At 39.5% G+C, this 19,284-nt stretch overlaps 1 protein-coding gene across 5 annotated transcripts in view; it reads right to left on the bottom strand.

The window, feature by feature from the left end:
* Positions 1-311: 311 nt before the first annotated feature.
* MSH3 (mutS homolog 3) overlaps positions 312-19,284 on the bottom strand; it is a 183,296-nt gene continuing 164,323 nt past the window's right edge. For all 5 annotated transcript variants that reach the window (XM_006065108.4, XM_006065107.4, XM_044947345.2 and 2 more), the window contains exons 21-24: positions 16,893-17,079; positions 13,020-13,149; positions 3,868-4,039; positions 312-1,037 (exon numbers count right to left, since the gene is read on the bottom strand). In XM_006065108.4, coding sequence (XP_006065170.2) covers positions 941-1,037; positions 3,868-4,039; positions 13,020-13,149; positions 16,893-17,079 — 586 coding nt within the window. In that variant the 3' untranslated portion in view covers positions 312-940. The remainder of the gene's footprint in view (positions 1,038-3,867; positions 4,040-13,019; positions 13,150-16,892; positions 17,080-19,284) is intronic.

Here is a 19,284-nt window from a genome sequence, read left to right on the forward strand (position 1 = left end):
GGAAGGCATTTCACTGAGTAAGAATGAAAACTGAGTGGGAAGTAGGATACAGAAGCTTTGTGCAAGAAACAAAAAGCATATGAGAAGCCAGGTTTCAAGTGCTATAGAAAGCTCAGGGACATAGATGATCATGTGTTACCCTAACCTTGCAGGGAGGGAGTGCTTTTATGAATCAACAAAGCTATAAGGCATTTGCTGTATCAGATAGTAGAAAGGTCCAAAGTGAGAAAGCTCAGTTCTGTGCACATGGAAAAAACAGCAACCTTGGTTCCATAACTAAACCCCAAATTCAATAGGAAAAAGATCATAAATTATACCAAGTACTTATCAATGTTTATTACTGAAATGAATGACAAATAATTTCATCCAACAATCTCCAAATTGCTTAAGACTATGACACTATTTAACTTCTCAAATTTCATGACCTTGTTATTTCTGTGCTCTAGTTTCTAAACAGCCTGACAATTCTATTTCTTTTCAAAAATTCTTATGCTCACAGTGAATAAACTGGTGGTATCATAAAATTATTTCAGTTCGAATAAAAGGTATATTCCTGCCAGACATTTCACCCAGCTGCAAATTATCTGAACTGAAACAAATAAAATCATGCTTTACTTTTTATATCAGCCTCTAAAACTTCATGAACTATACAGTCTACTTCAGATTTTACTTAGAAGCTTTTTATTTTATTTGAATCTTACTGTCCATGAGATTTTCTAATGACATGATAGGAATCTTAATATTCAAAAGTGTTTATACTTTAAAAATCAGGATAGCAGGAACCTACACAAAAGGCCTCCCTGTTTCTGAAAGGAATATGCCACGGTCAGGCTTTATGCTCACATCACACAAAGATGGGCTGTTACTGGAGAGTTGTTTTCACAGAGTTGGCATTTTTAATTCTCTATTTTTTGGTTCCAAAACGTAGCCTTCATTTTCATCACAAAGAGACGTCTGTAATTTCTTCTTCCGTCCACTTTTGCAAGTCTTTTGCATCATTTACTGTCCATAGCTTCGTAAAACATTTTAGCTTTTTCCTGGACAGAAAATAAAATACCATTTCTTTTATAAATGGAATTGTTAGGGGCCAGTCCATCCCATCAAAACTATGAAAAGTCTGTAATATTAGAATAGCAGGCAGGCTGTATGGTTAGGAGGCTATGGTGGGGAGCATCAGCCTTTTGGTGAAAGAAGTTCTCAGGGCGGCTGCTTTAATCAAGAGACCAAGGTTGTTCATCAGCTCCAGGGAGGGGATGGTACAGCTTCCTCCCTCTTCTAACTCAGCTAGAGGCTGTGTGTGCTCACAGGATGAAAAGTGAAATTGATTTAATAAAATAATGCAGGCTATTGGGAAAGTAAAATGCCAACATAACACAGACCTACTTTTCTTTCTGCAAAAATGCAATCCAGTTAAATATTAACATCTTATGGAAAAACCTGAATGAACTTTTTGACCAACCCAATATTTAGGGTCTGCAGAGGGAATGTGAGTTCCAATCATGGCTCTACCGCCAACTAGCTGGGTGACCCTGGTTTCCCGGTCAGTCTCCTACCCTCATTTTTCCCAACTACAACATAGGATGAGAGCAGTATCTATTTCACAAGGTTATCATACGGGTTATGTGAATTAATGTATGTAAAGCAATAAGAATAGTACCTGGCTACAGTGTCTAGGCTGCTGCAAAGGACTGACTACCTAAACTTGCTGGTATCCATAGCAAGCACTCAATAAATATTAGCTATTAACACACTCATAAGGATGCACCAGATTCAGTTTGGGTTCTGTGACCAATGAAATCAATGGGATAACCACTTTTAGTGAAAAGGAAAAACAACAAATACAGTTTGTCCTGATAAATCATCAGATATCATGCCAATGCAGCCTCTTTCTACAATTCTCTGTCTTATTAAGCTAACTTTCTAGATTTTAAAATATTATATACTAATTGGAAGAGCTAAAATATTTTTCCCTTCTTATTTTTTAATTAATTTATTTTAATTGGAGAATAATTACTTTACAATATTGTGATGGTTTCTGCTATATATCAACATGAATAGGCCACAGTCTCTCCCCACCCTATCCCTCTGGGTTGTCCCAGAGCACTGGCTTTGGGTACTCTGCTTCATGCATCAAATTTGCACTTTGTCCTCTATTTTACATATGGTAATGTACATGTTTCAATGGTGTTCTCTCAAATGATCTCTACCTCACCTTCTCCCACTGAGTCCAAAAGTCTGTTCTTTACATCTGTGTTTCCTTTGCTGCCCTGCATGTAGGATCCTTGGTACCATCTTTCTAAATTCCATATAGTAGTTGTCTTTTGGAAGAGTTAAAATATTTATAAATAACCTGTGAATTTTACTGCTCTTGCTTTATAGCCTACAAGAACTTTTATATCTTACTGCCATCTTGCATCTTTTGTAGTAAAGTTCAATTCCAGTTTCTTTATGAAAAAAGAAAAATAAGAAGACAACAAGAGAGGATTAAAGTTGTCTGTGGACTCTGAGCAGAACTAAGGGCTAAGCTTACTTTTAAAATCTCATAGATGATCATTTTTCCCTCTAGAAAAATTTTATGTGAATCTATTTTGTAACAAGTAACTGGAAGTAGCCCGTGGCTGGTTGAATCATTTGCTTCTATCTGGTGTTGTGGAAAGGATCCAGCAGAGAATGCCACCAACGACAAAGTGCTGTAGTATTCCAGCACTTTGGACCTAGCCCACCACCGGTTACCATGGCAAGGTTAGGAGTGCGAGGCAGAAACACAGAGGAAGAAAGAAGAGGAGGAGAAGCTGCTTGCAGGACTGTTGGTATACAAGCTGGCAACTGTCTCTTTAACTAAAATATCAGGTGTTCATAGCTCAATATTTAAATTGGTAATAATTCCCAGAACTAAAAAATATTCCGACAGCATAATAGCCAGCCAGGATGTTCTATCTGACTTACAGCCTATTCGCTCCAGATCACATGGTCATGGACCAGAGCAACAATATCCTGCCCCAGGTCAATTACACTCTTCAGGCAGAGCAGGGTGGGGTAGGAGGTGGGCGAGGAGTTTATGCTGTTTTAAAATATAATCTTATATTTGGGAAACAAAAGGCTGCAATTGATTATTTATTAATAGGATATTTTCCTAGGAATATCTTCCTTCCAAAGTATGTTTCAGGTTTGTATGACGATCAGTTTATATACTGACTACATACTCACTGGATGTCCAGGGTAAAAGTGCATTCACATAAAGCATTCTAGGTGGTGGAGAAGTTTGTTTAGAATAAAAAATCTGTCACAAACAAATCCACAAAGTAAGTGACATGCACAGATACCGACTCTAATCACCTAGCTCTGTGATACTGATTTTACCAAAAAGTTCATTCAGGCATTTCTGTAAGATGTTATGTAAAAACCTAAAGAACTTTTTGGTTAACCCAGTACTATTATTTTCATTCACGTTTTGACAGAATTCTTCACTTCTGAATGTAACTGCTGCATATCTGAATGAGCATAAAAGAGTATAAAAGAAATACTCTAAATATTATTTATATATCGAGGTTTCCATTAGTAATAGTCTTCATAAATGAATATTTTAAGCAACCAATGTGTTGGTATACACTAAGGAGTTAATTCTTTAGAAAAATGATTGGAAAACCAACTTAGCAACTTAACAGATAAAGATCTGACTAGAGAAGCCTAAATGATTTCACATGGGCTTTGGGAAGAACCATTTTCATTTTATCATAATTGAATGTTTCAGAATATTTGAAGAGGTGCTTGAAGGAAGATCTGATGTTCATTTACAGGACAATCCTCTTCCTGGGACAACTTGGAAGAGTTCATTATAAATCAAAAATGCAGCACAATCATTCTGACCTTTTCATATTTACCAATCCTTCCAGTTCTTTGGACTTGCTAGCTGCTTTCTTTAAAATTTCTCCAGGAACATCTGCTAGTTTAGCCACATTGAGTCCATAACTCCTTGCTGCAATTCCTCTGGTTATTTGATAAAGAAATATGACAGAATCAGGGACCTGGTCTTCTTCACCTAAAAAAATAAAGTTAAAAGAAAGAGAGAGATAAAGCAAACCACACTTGACAATTGAAAGAAATTAAAGACAAAATAGAAATCTGTATAATTTTATTCAATTAAAATTTGTAATCTGAAAAAGAAATCCATTATTCCTAATCTGCTGTTACCTTCTTTTATCAATATTACATATCTAGAAAAAGGGTAAATACTGTTTTGAAAATGCTTTTGCATTTAGGATCTATCTTTTAGCTTAGTTAAAATGCTTTTTAACAATTATTCATTGTAAGTTAAGAAATATTTAGTTGTATGATGCTTGCTGAAAATTTTCAAATGAATTTCTATACCCAAAAGAGAATGATTCTGATACATGGTACAATATAATTTCTCCTTTAAAAACAGTTTTGGTTTTTTTTTTAAAGTGTTTTCCAGTGAAAGAATGTATTTACCAGTCTTGTATGTAATATACTCTGTAAAGTAACATATATAAAGGATGTTTCCAAGAGTGCAAGAAACAAAGCCACAAAAACAGATAAGGAAATAATACATGTTGCATAGTTTAAATAACAAGACTGAGAAATTCTGGCTTATTAAATATCCTAGTTAAAAAAGAGTTATACATATTAAAGTTGATACTGTTCACATGTGTGCATGCTAAATTGCTTCAGTTATATCCAACTCTGTGCAGCCCTATGGACTGTAGCCCACAGTCTCCTCTGTCCTTGGGATTCTCCAGGCAGGAATACTGGAGTGGGTTGCCATGCCTTCCTCCAGGGATCGAACCCCTGGTCTCTTGCAAGAGGGTTCTTTACCACTAGTGCCACCTGGAAAGCCCGTGGATGCTGTTTGGTACCATCCAAATCCCATTCAGACTGCCCCAACTATCAGAGCAACCCTCAGCTGTGTGCTCTCTTTGGGAACTTCCGCAGCTGAAGAAAGCTGTTTCGCCCAAGGTCACCTCCCATCTTGGGTAGCCTGCATCCAGTGGACTGGCTGCCACAGGGGTTGATAGGCAGCTTCGAAGGTGGCCACCGAAGCTCCCCTGCCTCCTGCTGTCCATGTCCTTGAGTCATTCTCCCTCTCTGACTGTGAGCTGAACCAAGGGACTTGCTTCTAATGAGTAGAATACGACAAAGATTATGGTACGTCACTTCTGAGATTAGATTGCAGGAGACTGTGGCCTGTCTCGGGCACTCTCACTTTCCTCCCTGTTTGCTCTAAAGGCAGCCAGTGGCCATACTGTGGACTGCCCTATGGAGAGGTCCACATGGAAAGAAACCGACATCTCTGGTCAACAAGTTAGTGAGGGTCTGGAGGCCAACCAACAGCTGTGTGAATGATCTTGGAAGTGGATATTCTGAGGTATGCCAACAGCATGTGAGAGGGCTGGGAAGTGGGCTGTCCCACAGTCAGGCCTTGAAGTGACTGCTACCTGGCCAATATTTGGATGAAGCCTGTGAGAGAGACTGTGAGGTGTTCAGCTTGGGTTCGTGACCGACAGGAATTATGAGATAATAAACAGTTGCTGTGCTAAGCTGCTATGTTTTAGGGGAAATTTGTTATGGAACAATAGATAATAAAAGGCATAAAAGTCTGGCCTTCTCGCCTCAAGCTGAGGTGACTCTGAAGGACCAACCCCTGACTGGGCTCTCTGCAGAGTTGGCTGAAGTCTTACAACTGTAACGCAGCCCAGAACTTCCCAGTCCTGCTCGGGTGTTGATGGTGAAAGCATTCCTCAATAAAACTCTGACACTCAAATTTCAGAATCTGTTTCCTACGGCACCAGTCTACCACCTAATACATATGCTTGAAGCTAAAACTTTTAAAGAATTGGGATATCATGAAGTACAGTGTTCACTGGAAGGACTGATGTTGAAGCTGAAACTCCAATACTTTGGCCACCTGATGCGAAGAACTGACTCATTGGAAAAGACCCTGATGCTGGGAAAGATTGAGGGCAGGAGGAGAAGGGGATGATAGAGGATGAGATGGTTGGATGGCATCACCAACTCAACGGGCATGAGTTTAAGTAAACTCCAGGAGTTGGTGATGGACAGGGAGGCCTGGCGTGCTGCAGTCCATGGGGTCGCAAAGAGTCGGACACAACAGAGCAACTGAACTGAACTGAAGTACAGTAATACAAAGACAATGCTGCGAAGGTATTCAGAACAAAATGTGCCATTTTGGCATGCAGACTCTCTTGAGTTGAAGATAGTGAAGGTTCAAAAGGCTCAGGAAGACCTAGCTCCCCCTTCAATGGCCTAAAAGAATTTAGATGGGCAGAGGGGTGCTGGCTCGGAGACAGACTATTACCAGAGAGAACTTTTATCAGAATGACCTATGCATATGGCAAGACAAACTAACTACCAAATATCTGTTTTTCCCATTTTCCCATCAATTACCCTCCTCCTCTTTGAAGCTCCTTCTCCTATCCCATTCCTTAGCTCAGGATGGTAGAGAAGCCTCAACTGCCTCACTGACCCTCATATTCTTCTGGGGCCCCTGTAGGTACATAATTAAATTTGCTTTTCTCCAGTTAATCTGCTTTATGTTAATTTGGTTATCAGATCACCCAAAGAACCAAGAACAAATTCTTCCTCCCCAACAGCTGCATACAGTTTAATCTTTGATAAATCTAAAGCAATTCAGGATTATGCAGCTTTTATTATAAACTTCAACATAATTGCACTCTACTGCAAAAATGGCCAAGATGACCAGATTCATGGTGACTTCTGAGACCCTGGTATACTTATTATAAGTTTATCAGGAGCTTTTCTCATAACATTATTTCATTTGATAAATATGTAAGCTTTACTCTTTTATCAGCTACAAGCTAAAAAGCCCAAAGACTGAACACAACAGAGAAAAAAGGATAATGGAAATGTCTTTAATCTCCTCTAAGAATTCAGCAACAGACAAATAATATCTTTCTAAGGGTGGGTGCTAGAGGTGGGAGGTGAAAAGAATGCTGACACTCTCAGAATACACAGACTAAAACTCATATCGCAAAGCACTAAGAATATCCTTTACCTCCAAAGAAAACTAAAGGAACACAAAGAACAGGTGACGAAGTGGGTGGGAAAAGACTAGGAAGGAAGCATGCAGAAACCAGTGCCTGCTAACCTGGATAGTTTTTTGTTACCCTTCAATTGCTCACAAGACCCAAAGTGAAATGAACAGCAGTGGGGTATCAAAAAAGTTAACTCTCTTCATTTTTAAGACAAACACAGATTTTATCACTTCAACTAGGCTAGTCCTAACTGATGTTTTCACCTCCAGCCTCACCTCTATAATCCAGATTTGAAAATGACCTTTCTAAAAATGAGATTAATTCATCTGTCAGTCCATCTGTCCATTCATTATCCATCCATTCATTCATCCATCCATCCATCCATCCTTTACTGAAAGCCTGCTGAATTCCACAAACTCCCCTCATTTAAACATTGCTTTGCTGACAGCTTTTTTCTTTTTTTGCTTTATATACATATAATATGTATAATATGTAGTATATATAATATAGCTAGCTAAAGATGCTTCTTAAATACAGCTATAAAATATAGCTAAATTATATCTGTTGCCCCAAAAGACTCATTAACACATCTCAGGACAAACGACTGCTGAATTTGTCACCATATGTAGCCTCTACTTTAGTAATGATTATGGTAGTTCTTGGTGGCACCAGTGGTAAAGAACCCGCCTGCCAATGCAAGAGACATAAGAGATGTAGGTTTGACCCCTGATGGGAAGATCCTCTGGAGAAGGAAATGGCAACCCACTCCAGTGTTCTTGCTTGGAGAATCCCATGGACAGAAGAGTCTGGCAGGCTACAGTCCATGGGGTCACAAAGAGTTGGACATGACTGAAGTGACTTTAGCACACAGCATGGTAGTTCTTAGAGCAGCATCAAGGTAAATAATGTGACCACTCTTCCATAATCACCTGAAGGAGCTGTATTATAGTTAGGTTCTACCTTAAGACTATCTTTCACCACTCTTCCATGGGAAGGACAGGTAAGAAGTGGGAGGAGGAACAGAGAAAGAGAGAGGACAGGGAGTGCATATGTGTGTGTCTGTGTGTAAGATGGAAATGTGGAGGCAGAAAGAGCCAGGTCAGAGAGCAGATGGTAAAAACAACTCATGTCTTTACAGCCTCAAATAAAAGCTCATGGTGAGGACTCTCCTTATAAGCTATGATCATTTCTTGTGTGTGTGTGTGTGTGTGTGTGTGTGTGTGTGTTAGTCGCTCAGTCGTATCCGACTCTTTGCGACCCCATGGACTGTAGCCCACCAGACTCCTTTGTCCGTGGAATTCTCCAAGCAAGAATACTGGAGTGGGTTGCCATTTCCTTCTCCAATGATCATTTCTTAAACAGATATTATTGAAAAGCTTATCCGGCACTGCTTAGAGTCAGTGAAAGCAATCATTCAAGTTTCTCCTTGTTACAGGGAAATTTAGCACAACTGTCTTAAAGCAAAACTTCTCTAGGCAGTTATTAAACAGATGTGTGCTGATCAAATAGTTTCTGAAGTCACTTTCAGGAGAGATTCCTAAAATTTATTAGACACGGATGAGATTAGGTGACTTGTCCAAGATCTGGAAGACACTAAAACGCAGGTTTGTCACTGCTGGTCCACTGATTTATCTACCACCCCAAGGGAAAGAGATAAACACAGAGTCTTGGCACCCAAAAGGCCTTTGGGAAATTAACTGATGACCAATAGCCTCGAATTTAGACAGAAGAGGGATTAGGTCAGAGGCAAAGGATGAAGCCTAGATACAGCCAGGGGTAATACTGGATGTGAGCAGGCAATGGAGCAATGCTTCAAGTTTCTGAGAGAAAATAATTCTCAACCTAAAATTCTAGCCCTAGCTAAATTATAAATCCAGTGTGAAGGTATAATGGAGACATTTTCATTCATGCAGAGTCTTAAAAATTTTATCTCCTTTAATTAACATTATTAGCAGCTTCTCCAAAATCTATTACACTTCTAAGAAAACCCTTATTTATAAAGGGATTAATTCCCTGAGAAACACTGGACTGGATGAAGCACAAGCTGGAATCAATACTGTTGGGAGAAATATCAATAACCTCAGATATAGAGGTGACACCAAACTTAGAGCAGAAAATGAAGAAGAACTAAAGAGCCTCTTGATGAAAGTGAAAGAGAAGAGTGAAAAAGTTGGCTTAAAACTCAACATTCAGAAAATGAAGATCATGGCATCCGGTCCCACCAATTCATGGGAAATAGATGGGGAAACAGTGGAAACAGTGTCAGACCTTATTTTTCTGGGCTCCAAATCACTAAAGATGGTGATTGTAGCCATGAAATTAAAAGACGCTTGCTCCTTGGAGGAAAAGTTATGACCAACCTAGACAGCATATTAAAAAGCAGAGACATTAACAGCAAAGGTCCATTTAGTCAAAGCTTTGGATTTTCCAGTGGTCATGTATGGATGTGAGAGTTGGACTATAAAGAAAACTGAGCACCAAAGAATTGATGCTTTTGAACTGTGGTGTTGGAGAAGACTCTTGAGAGTCTCTTGGACTCCAAGGAGATCCAACCAGTCCATCCTAAAGGAAATCAGTCCTGAATATTCATTGGAAGGACTGATGGTGAAGCTGAAACTCCAATACTTTGGCCATGTGATATGAAGAGCTGACTCACTGGAAAAGACCTTGATGCTGGGAAAGATTGAAGGCGGGAGGAGAAGGGGACGACAGAGGATGAGATGGCTGGATGGCATCACCAAATCGATAGACATGAGTTTGGATAAACTCTGGGAGTTGGTGACGGACAAGGAGGCCTGGTGTTCTGCAGTCCATGGGATCGCAAAGGGTCAGACACGACTGAGCGATTGAACTGAACTAACTCCCTGACCATTTAACCCAGGGGATAGTGTCCTTATGTCTACTTCCAAATGTTGATTCAAATTAGGCTAGGCTGTTCAAAGTTATCCTTGTCATTCTCACTTCTAGAAAGTGGTTTAAGAATGAGCATGTGCACTGATTCACTTTGCTGTACAACAAAAACTAACACAACATTGTAAAAGCAACTACTGTTGTTATTGTTTAGTCACTAAGTCCTTGTGTCCAACTTTTTTGTGACCCCATGGACTGTAGCCCACCAGGCTCCTCTGTCCATGGGATTTCCCATGGACAGAGGATTTCCCACATCCATGGGATTTCTCCGGGCAAGAATACTGGAGTAGGTTGCCATTTCCTCCTGTAGGAGATCTTCCAGACCCAGGGATGGAACCTGCATCTCCTGCATTTCCTGCATTGCAGGCGGATTCTTTATCACTGAGCCACCATATTCCAATAAAAATTAATTAAAAAAAAAAAGAATGAGCATGTGAATCAATTCTGAAAATAAGACAGGACACTGATGAGATCCTAGTCGGCATCTAAGAAAAGTTCTCCTGCTCCTAAGAAAGACTCACAGGAAATGCTGGTCCTTTTTCTTCCTTCGGACATTATCAGTTCTGGATGTGATGCCCAAAAGAACTGCAGCCATCTTGCTACTAGTGTGATGATGAAATTAGCAGAGCAGGAAGGCAAAGCCTGGAGAACTGCAAAGAAGAGAAGCTGAAGCCCACCCTTCCTGAGGTTCCCATAATACAAGATTATATTTATGCTCATTGTCTGAGCCAGAGTGAGTCCAAGCATTCTGTTACTTGCAAGTAAACAAACAGAAGACAGGTTAAGAGACATCCCAGAATGACACCAAGGCAGGTCTCGGGACAACAGCTGAGGTCTAGGGAGAAACCAGTTCAGATGAGCAGGAGGACATAGGACTCCAGGAGGAATGACCGCAGTAAGGAAACCTGGAATCAACACGTGCAATCATGTGAAAACTGTCTAGAGAGGCGTTTTACAGTTACTAGAGGATAGAATCAACAAGAGACTCAAAACAATGAAATGAAAGAATAAAAACAATTAATTATGACCTCGGATAAAAAAGGTGTAAAAGAAAGAAAACATACTTGTCTCCTTATGTGCCTCAGGAGAAAGCAATACCTAATGGTAGTAACAGTGAAACAATGAATGTGAATGAAAGAGGAAAAATGTGAAACCATTCCACTAGGAGGAAAGAGGAAGGCAGGACTGAAGACCCTCATTTAACACAAGCAGTCAGTAATACTGTCAGGCTGGTGAACCAAGAGATAGGAAAATAAGCACAGTATTTAGACCCAGGGAAGAAACGGATGGATGAAAGAGCCAAACACAGTTGCCTTGGGACTGGAGGGAGGAGGGGCCGTGGAGGAAAAGCATGGACGAGGGGACCACTGCTGTTAGCACGTGTCTTTAGCATCATTTAGTTTTTCTAAAATTCTGTTCATGAATAAAAATTTAAATCAATAAAATAAAAAGTCAAAACACTTAAGATATAAGGGTCTGGGTTAGCAGTTAGTTCACATCAAACGCTTACCACTGACCCTCCCTCCCTTGTTGGTGAAATCTGTTTTGTTTATCCCATGGAGTTTTAGCTTATGAGCTCCTCTGGTCACTTTGGATGCAGATGAATAGATGAGAAACTGTTTCCATGAGAGAATTTATGGTGTGTTTTTCAAGATCGCATGGTGGCAAAAGGCAAGGATTGCCTAACATTGTATTTATCTCAGGTCCACTGCTTTGTTTTATTTGGGCCAGTTGCCTGATTTCTTTTTCAGGTCCATCCTTACTTATTACTTTTCCAAAATAAAATCTGGACTATGAAGTATCTTGGATAACGGATTTTCCATTGTAGCACACCAACTGTGTAAACCATCACTGGCCCACAGGCTGGTGGCTTAAAAAAATTACTACTGAGCATGGGGAAAAATGCTAAAATCTACTACATTACTAATAGCACTTGAATTTTTTTATTGGCTAATGACGTTCTTTTTTCATGAAATGTTTCATTTCTGTGACATGAGTAGTAAGTGGAAGGCTAAGAAAAAAATACTGTAACTCTCACATAGCAGTTCTAACAGAGATGAAAAGAACCTGCAGGCAGAGGACATGGATTCTAGGTTCAACTCAGCTCCCACTCAGGTGTCTGACATGAGGGATCCAATGTACCTGAGATTCACTTTCCTTGTCAAATTCAGATAAAACATATGTCCAGTATAGAATACTAGAGACATCACTTTGCTGACAAAGGTCCGTCTAGTCAAGGCTATGGTTTTTCCAGTAGTTATGCATGGATGAGAGAGTTGGACTATAAAGAAGACTGAGTGCCGAAGAATTGATGCTTTCAAACTGTGGTGCTGCAAAAGACTCTTGAGAGTCCCTTGGACTGCAAGGAGATCAAATTAGTCAATCCTAAAGGAAACCAACCCTGAATATTCATTGGAAGGACTGATGCTGAAGCTGAAGCTCCAATACTTTGGCCACATGATGCAAAGAGCCCACTCACTGGAAAAGACCCTGATGCTGAGAAAGACTGAGGACAAGGGGAGAAGGGGGCAAGAGAGGGTGAGATGGTTGGATGGCATCATCGACTCAATGGACACAAGTTTGAACAAACTCCAGGAGATGGTGAAGGACAGGGAAGCCTTGTGTGCTGCAGTTCATGGGGTCATAAAGAGTCAGACACAACTGAGCAACTGAACAGCAAGTATAGAATATTGCTCTTAGTAAGTAATTCATGTTAAATCATATTTTGGGAACTATATTGGGTATTTGTCAAAGATGACTAATATACTTGACTGTTGAGGCATCTTTCCTAAGATGGACCTAGGAGTAAAATCTAAATGTTCCCCCCTCACCCCACCTTCTTCTTGAAGAAAAATGAGATAAAGAGGGCTAGAGAAGGACTGAGAGATGGCGAGGAGAAATGCAAACTCTGTTTGACCCAAAGCTTAGAGAAAATGATGTTGGACAAATGTCAATTACAATTGACATTCACAGTTTTATTATTAATAAGCAGTAAGTTCATACTCCTATGAATTTTGGGTTATTCGTCACAAAAGCCAGAAGAATGATAGTTGTACTTATGGCAAGAACAATTCATACCTGCATCCTGTTTGCTTTCATCCTCGTTGACCAAAAATCCCATGTGATAATTCCCCACCTGCTGTGAGTAATTTTTTTCCAGTTCACAAACTGGTGGATAATGGGTAACAAACAGGGTTAAGGATTTCACCTAAAGCAGTGAGACATAATGAAAATTATTTTATTTTTAAATTTAAAATTTTTTCCAACTTTATTTTAAAAAATTTCAAACCTTCATAAAAGCTGCAAGAAAAGTACAATGAACATTCATAATTCTTTATCTAGACAGCCATTTGTTAATATTTTGCTGTATTTCCCCTTTTTTCCTTCCTCCCTCCTCTACACACACTCACATGAACACACATAGTTTTTTTCCGGAACCATTTAAGAACTACAAACATCATGAAACTTTATCCTTAAATACTTAAGATTCTATCTTCTGAGAACAAAAACATTCTTCTCCATAACCAAAATAAAGTTATTATGCTCAAGAAATTTAACATTGATATATCACTATTTGGGCTTCCCTAGTGGCTCAAAGGGTAAAGAATCTGCCTGTAATGTAGGAGACCCAGGTTCAACCCCTGTGTTGGAAAGATCCCCTGGAGAAGGGTATGGCAACCCACTCCAGTATTCTTGCCTGAAGAATTCCATGGACAGAGGAGCCTGGTGGGCTACAGTCCATGGAGTCGCAAACAATCAGACACAACTAAAGTGACTAACACTTTCACTAACACTGTCTACTAATTATGTAGTCTGTGAATTTCTCTTACTGTCCCAATAATGTTCTTTAGAAATTTTTTTTTAATATATTTATTTATTTGGCTGTGCTGGGTCTTAGTTGCAGCATGTGGAATCTAGTTCCTGAACCATGGATTGAACCCAGGCCCCCTGTATTGGAAGTCTCAGCCACTGGATCACCAGGGAAGTCCCTAGAAACCTCTTTATATTAAAAAAAAAAAAAAAATCAAGACTCATGTAATACACCTGGTCATGTCTGTTTAGTCCCCATTAATCTAGAAGACTTCTCCAGACTTCTCTTTTTTTGACTTTTATGTCTTTAAAATTTTTGAAGTATCCAAGACAGTTGTTCTGCATAATCTGTCTCAGTTTGGATTCACCTGACTGTTTTCTCCTGATTAAATTCAGATCAAAATTCAATGCCAGGAATATTACATATACATGTAGGTGACATAATCTTTCCAATATATCACATCAAAAGGCACACGGTGTCAATCTATTATTGGGGGTGCTAAATCTGATTATTTGGTTTAAGTGCATGCCCATTCTTCACTGTACTGACACCTTTCTTCTTCTTAATTAATTAATAAATAACTTGTGGGATTACACTTTGAAACTGTGTGGCTATCATTTTCTCCAACAATCTTACCATCTATTGATCATCACTGCTGGAATCGGTCATTATTGTCATAGTTGATAAATGTCAGTTTAAAAAACAGCATTCTCTATTTATTAGCTGGCATTTTGTAATGCAGAGCTTTCCCTTCTTCCCACCCTACCCCCACCATTTTAAAATTTACTTTTGTGTTGTTACTATCAGTATGGACTTGTGAGTTACTTAATTAGCATTGTTTCAAAGCACCCATTCTATGTGTTCTAGAAATCCTTGTCTTAGGGGAAGTTAACATCAAATCTTGGTCTAAAACTTAGCAGAAAAGGGTAATCGAATTAAAGAACTCCAGCTTTGATTCATCTGCCATCCGCCTTGTTAAAAGTCAGAACATATGTCTTCTGTCTAAAAACAAGTACAAATAAACTTATTAAGGCAGGGTTTCTTTGACAAGTTGCTCTTAAATCTGCCCTGAAGCATCTCAGGACCAGCTGGCTCCCTGGAGCCCCTTCCCTTAGCTGGCAGGCATTTCTAGCTGGAAGATCTAAGGGTTTGGGTTACACCACTGCCCTCATCAAGGCCACACTCAGCTTAATGCAGCAACACACAGCCTTCCCGATGCCTCCTCTCTTCCCCATTCTAGTGATCAATAGACATCATGAAAAATAAAGATTTTCAACCATAAAAAGGTTAGGAACTCTTGTTCCTGAAGAATCCTCTTCAATGACTTTCCTCCAAGATAAATTTTACCTAAAACTAAGACTGTCTTCACCAACATTTATAATATCCAAAAACTGCTATAGAAGCAATGAAAACAGAAGTGACAAATTCACTTCTGTCATAATTTGTTCCTGAAGGTTCTTAAATAACTCTCTGGAATTTTGACAAACTGCTTCTGGCAGACAGACTCCAACGTGGCCCCAGCGATCTTCACTCCTCATTGTTCATGCTCTGGAGGACCCTCCTCCCACACTGAAGAGCGCTGGCCCTGTGTACTCAACAACATGATGGCAAAATCAAATGCTCTGTTGCTTCTAACCTTGGCCTCTTGGAATGCCTCCCTCTGGGGGAAGCCAGACGCCACTCTGTAAGGATGCTCAAGCAGCCCATGGAGAGGCCCACGAGGCAAGGAACTGAGGGCCCTGGCCAATCGCCTCACCAACTTGCCAGCCATGTGACTGAGCCACACTGTAAGAGGACCTCCAGCCCTGGCTGACAACTTGATTACAACCTCAGCAGAGGCCCTGAGCCAAAACCACCCAGCCAAGCTGCTCCCAATTTCCTCACCTCCAGACACTCCAAGAGATCATGAATGATTATTGTTGTTTTAAGCCACTAAGTTTAGGGGTAATGTGTTATGTGGCCATAGTAGCTGATAGACTTCTACAGAGTAGATACAATTAAATTCAAAGTTGACAAGTTCAGCTCTGTCATAATTTGCTCCTGAAGGCTCAAAAAAAAGGAGTATCTTAAATAATTTTTTATTAAGTGAAAAATTCTTTAAATTCTATAGCACGTTACAATTTTCAAAAGTTTCACACACATGATTTATAATCCTGTAACATCCCTTTTTCCTCCTAACCTTATAATGCCTCTCCCCCTTCCCTCTCCCACTGGTTACCAACAGTTTGTTCTCTATATCTGCGAGTCTGCTTCTCTTTTGTTATATTCACTAGTGTGCTGTATTTTTTGACTCTACATAAAAAGTGATATCCTACGGTATTTGTCCTTCTCTGACCTATTTCACTTAGCATAATGCCTATCTACGATGCTTAACATGGCAAAATTTCATTCTTTTTTACAGCTAAGTAGTATTCTTAACTGAATGTTAAAAAAATGTGTTTTGGAGGCAGATATAGGACTTTATTGAATCCATGATATATAGTTTCTATAATGATTTAAGAAAAGTTCCTGAGCTATACCGTTTTGCAAATACAGAATTTCTTTTTTTAAAGAAAATATTTATCTTAACAAAATATATCATCATTAACTATGTAATGGGGAGAGTTTGATGAAAGTGACAGGGATAGAAAGTTTGACACAAGTAAAATTGTACGTTGAAATGCTTAGGAACAAACTCTGGAAAAAAAAAGGACGCACAGTGAAGGAGTGGGGTTACTAAAACAGAAACTCAAGAAGATCAGCTCAAAGGCCTTATATGGAGATCTTTTAGGAGACTGCTGAGAAAAAGCATTTCACAAGGCAAAAATGGCACTATCTTTTATTTGGTTCTTTTCTCAAGGATTGGGTTGAAGGTAGATGGTCTCTGATCTTAATTTAGTTTGTCAAGGATAGTAAGATACAGTTTCTAGGTGGAAATATTGCCAAGGAGGTCTTTCTCCTACTGACCAGGTTTATTCCACTTCAGCTAAAGAAAGGAAGACACATCAGAGAACTCAAACATTATTTAGGGCCAATCTACTTGAGTTCCATGTACAGCATCTGAATGATCAATTGCAGGAATAGGATCAACTATAACAAAGATAGTGTTGAATATTTAGAAACTGAGGTCAGGATACAAAAAAGGTATGTAAGATACTTACGTCTCTAATGAAATATTCAAGTGTAGCATAAGCAATGGCGATTCCATCATGGGTGCTCGTCCCCCTTCCCAATTCATCCAAGATAACCAAAGACTGTGGTGTTGCTTTTCTTATTATTTCTGCTGTGTCAGTCAGTTCTTCCATAAATGTACTCTGTCCTTTATATATGTTATCTGCAGCCCCCATCCTATAAACAAAATGACAACATCTTGATTTTCCTTCATTATTAGGATGCCAGACATTATTTTCTGAACAATCATTAAAAAAGAGTTCCATGAGTCTATATACTTTGAGCCAATAACAGCTGAAATTACATTAAACAAACCAAAAAAATGTTGTATGTAAACTGTGTCTAACATCAAACGGCACTTTATAGAAACATTCTAGAGAGAATCCAATGTATTGGACAGAGCTCTTGAAAAGCAGGGGAACCCATTTTCTGACTAGTCATTTCAAACCGAAGTTTTGGTATTTACAGGGCAAAATAATACTTGTCTGTGTTGCTGTGTTTAAAATCCATGAGTAATAGTATACTGTACAATCAAAGGCTTTTTCCAGTGTTTCCTTAAGATTCCACACTGATATTACAAATTAAAGGACCACACTGAATAAGATAAAACTATTTTTTATTCAAACTAAAAGTATAAAATTTTAATAGCCTAAGACACCTAATACAGGTTTCTAAAGTGGACTTCATGGAATAGAAGTGCTTTAGAGATGTCAAGAAACAGGTTCAAAAGATTTGAGTTCTTTCCTATAAGACTTTTTAGAGCCTTTAATATTCTACTACACATTATGCATTTCTTACAGCATATCTAGCACATAGCATTTCAAACTCATTTAACCACGGGCCCTTGAAACTTCCCCTGGAGTTTCAAGGTCTACAATAATGGTCTGACAAGACTGGTCTATAGAACACATTTTGGGAAATGTACAAAAGAAACTGGGGTGCGGGGGTGAAATTAGGTATATGCACTCCAGGCAACTCAGTCAGCAGCAAAACCTAGAATTGACTCTGACCCACTAGCCAGCTTTGTAAATGCTGTAACTATTAATATTTTCTCAGCAAAATACCTTCAGCAATTTAGCTTTTCTACAACAGTTCACATGTGACCCACAGCAGGATAATATATCTCTTATTTCTGGAGGAACTCGTGGTGTGAAACCGAGCCTTCATCAATCTGTGACTGGAACCCTGCAGTGGGCAGGAGACAGAGTGTAATTTGCCCCCATGCAAGACTGGTGGAGCCTTAGAACTGATCTAGTGGCATTTAGAAACTATAATTAATTACATCTCTGATGGAGGTGATATGGGTTTACTCAAAGTGCTGCTGATTTTATCTATTTTCAAATCGGTAACCACAAAACATAATTTCTGAAATGTTGCTAACTTCGGAGCATTCTCATTACTTTATCAAAGTTCAAATTCTGTTATTACCTCAATTTCAAAGCTCACTTTACCAATACATTCCCTACCACAAAGCAAGAAGATTAAACTTTCCTATCTCTGCAACCACACTGAATTCTTCAGAATATTAATGTTTGATCCTCACTTAACGATATTTTATTTTATTCCTGATTGTGAACTGATGACACGAACACATCTTTGGCTGATAGGTGGGTGGCTTTATATATTGATCTGTGTGTGTGTGCTCAGTCATGTCCAACTCTTTGCAACCCCATGAACTGTAGCCTTCCAGGCCTCTCTGTCCATGGAACTTTCCAGGCAAAAATACTGGAGCAGCTTGCCACTTCTTATTCCAAAGGATGTTCCTGACCCAGGGATCGAACCTGCATCTCTTGCATCCTGCATTGTCAGGTGGATTCTTGACCACTAGCACCACCTGGGAAGCCTGCTGCTGCTAAGTCACTTTAGTCATGTCCGACTCTGTGTGACCCCAGAGACAGCAGCCCACCAGGCTCCCTCGTCCCTGGGATTCTCCAGGCAAGAACACTGGAGTGGGTTGCCATTTCCTTCTCCAATGCATGAAAGTGAAAAGTCAAAGTGAAGTCGCTCAGTCGTGTCCAACCCTCAGTGACCCCATGGACTGCAGCCCACCAGGCTCCTCCATCCATGGGATTTTCCAGGCAAGAGTACTAGAGTGGGGTGCCATTGCCTTCTCCGCCTGGGAAGCCTATATGGCATCAAAACGCGTGAAACGAAATCCCATGGTACCAGCATGTCTCACAGTATTACAGGGTTTCTGTCCTTAAGGTGGTTGGGCCAGGTTTGGGTGGATCTTGGATGTATTTTTATTAAACAATGATCTCGACTCTACTATAAGACCAGTGGTTTTCAAATATCTTTTTACCTGTTAAATCCTTTGTTCACATGAAATCTTATAAAGAAACTCACTCTGCAGATGAGACAAAAGGAACACTGATGTGGCCA

The sequence above is a fragment of the Bubalus bubalis genome, chromosome 9 (assembly GCF_019923935.1).
Source record: "Bubalus bubalis isolate 160015118507 breed Murrah chromosome 9, NDDB_SH_1, whole genome shotgun sequence".
NCBI lineage: Eukaryota > Metazoa > Chordata > Mammalia > Artiodactyla > Bovidae > Bubalus > Bubalus bubalis.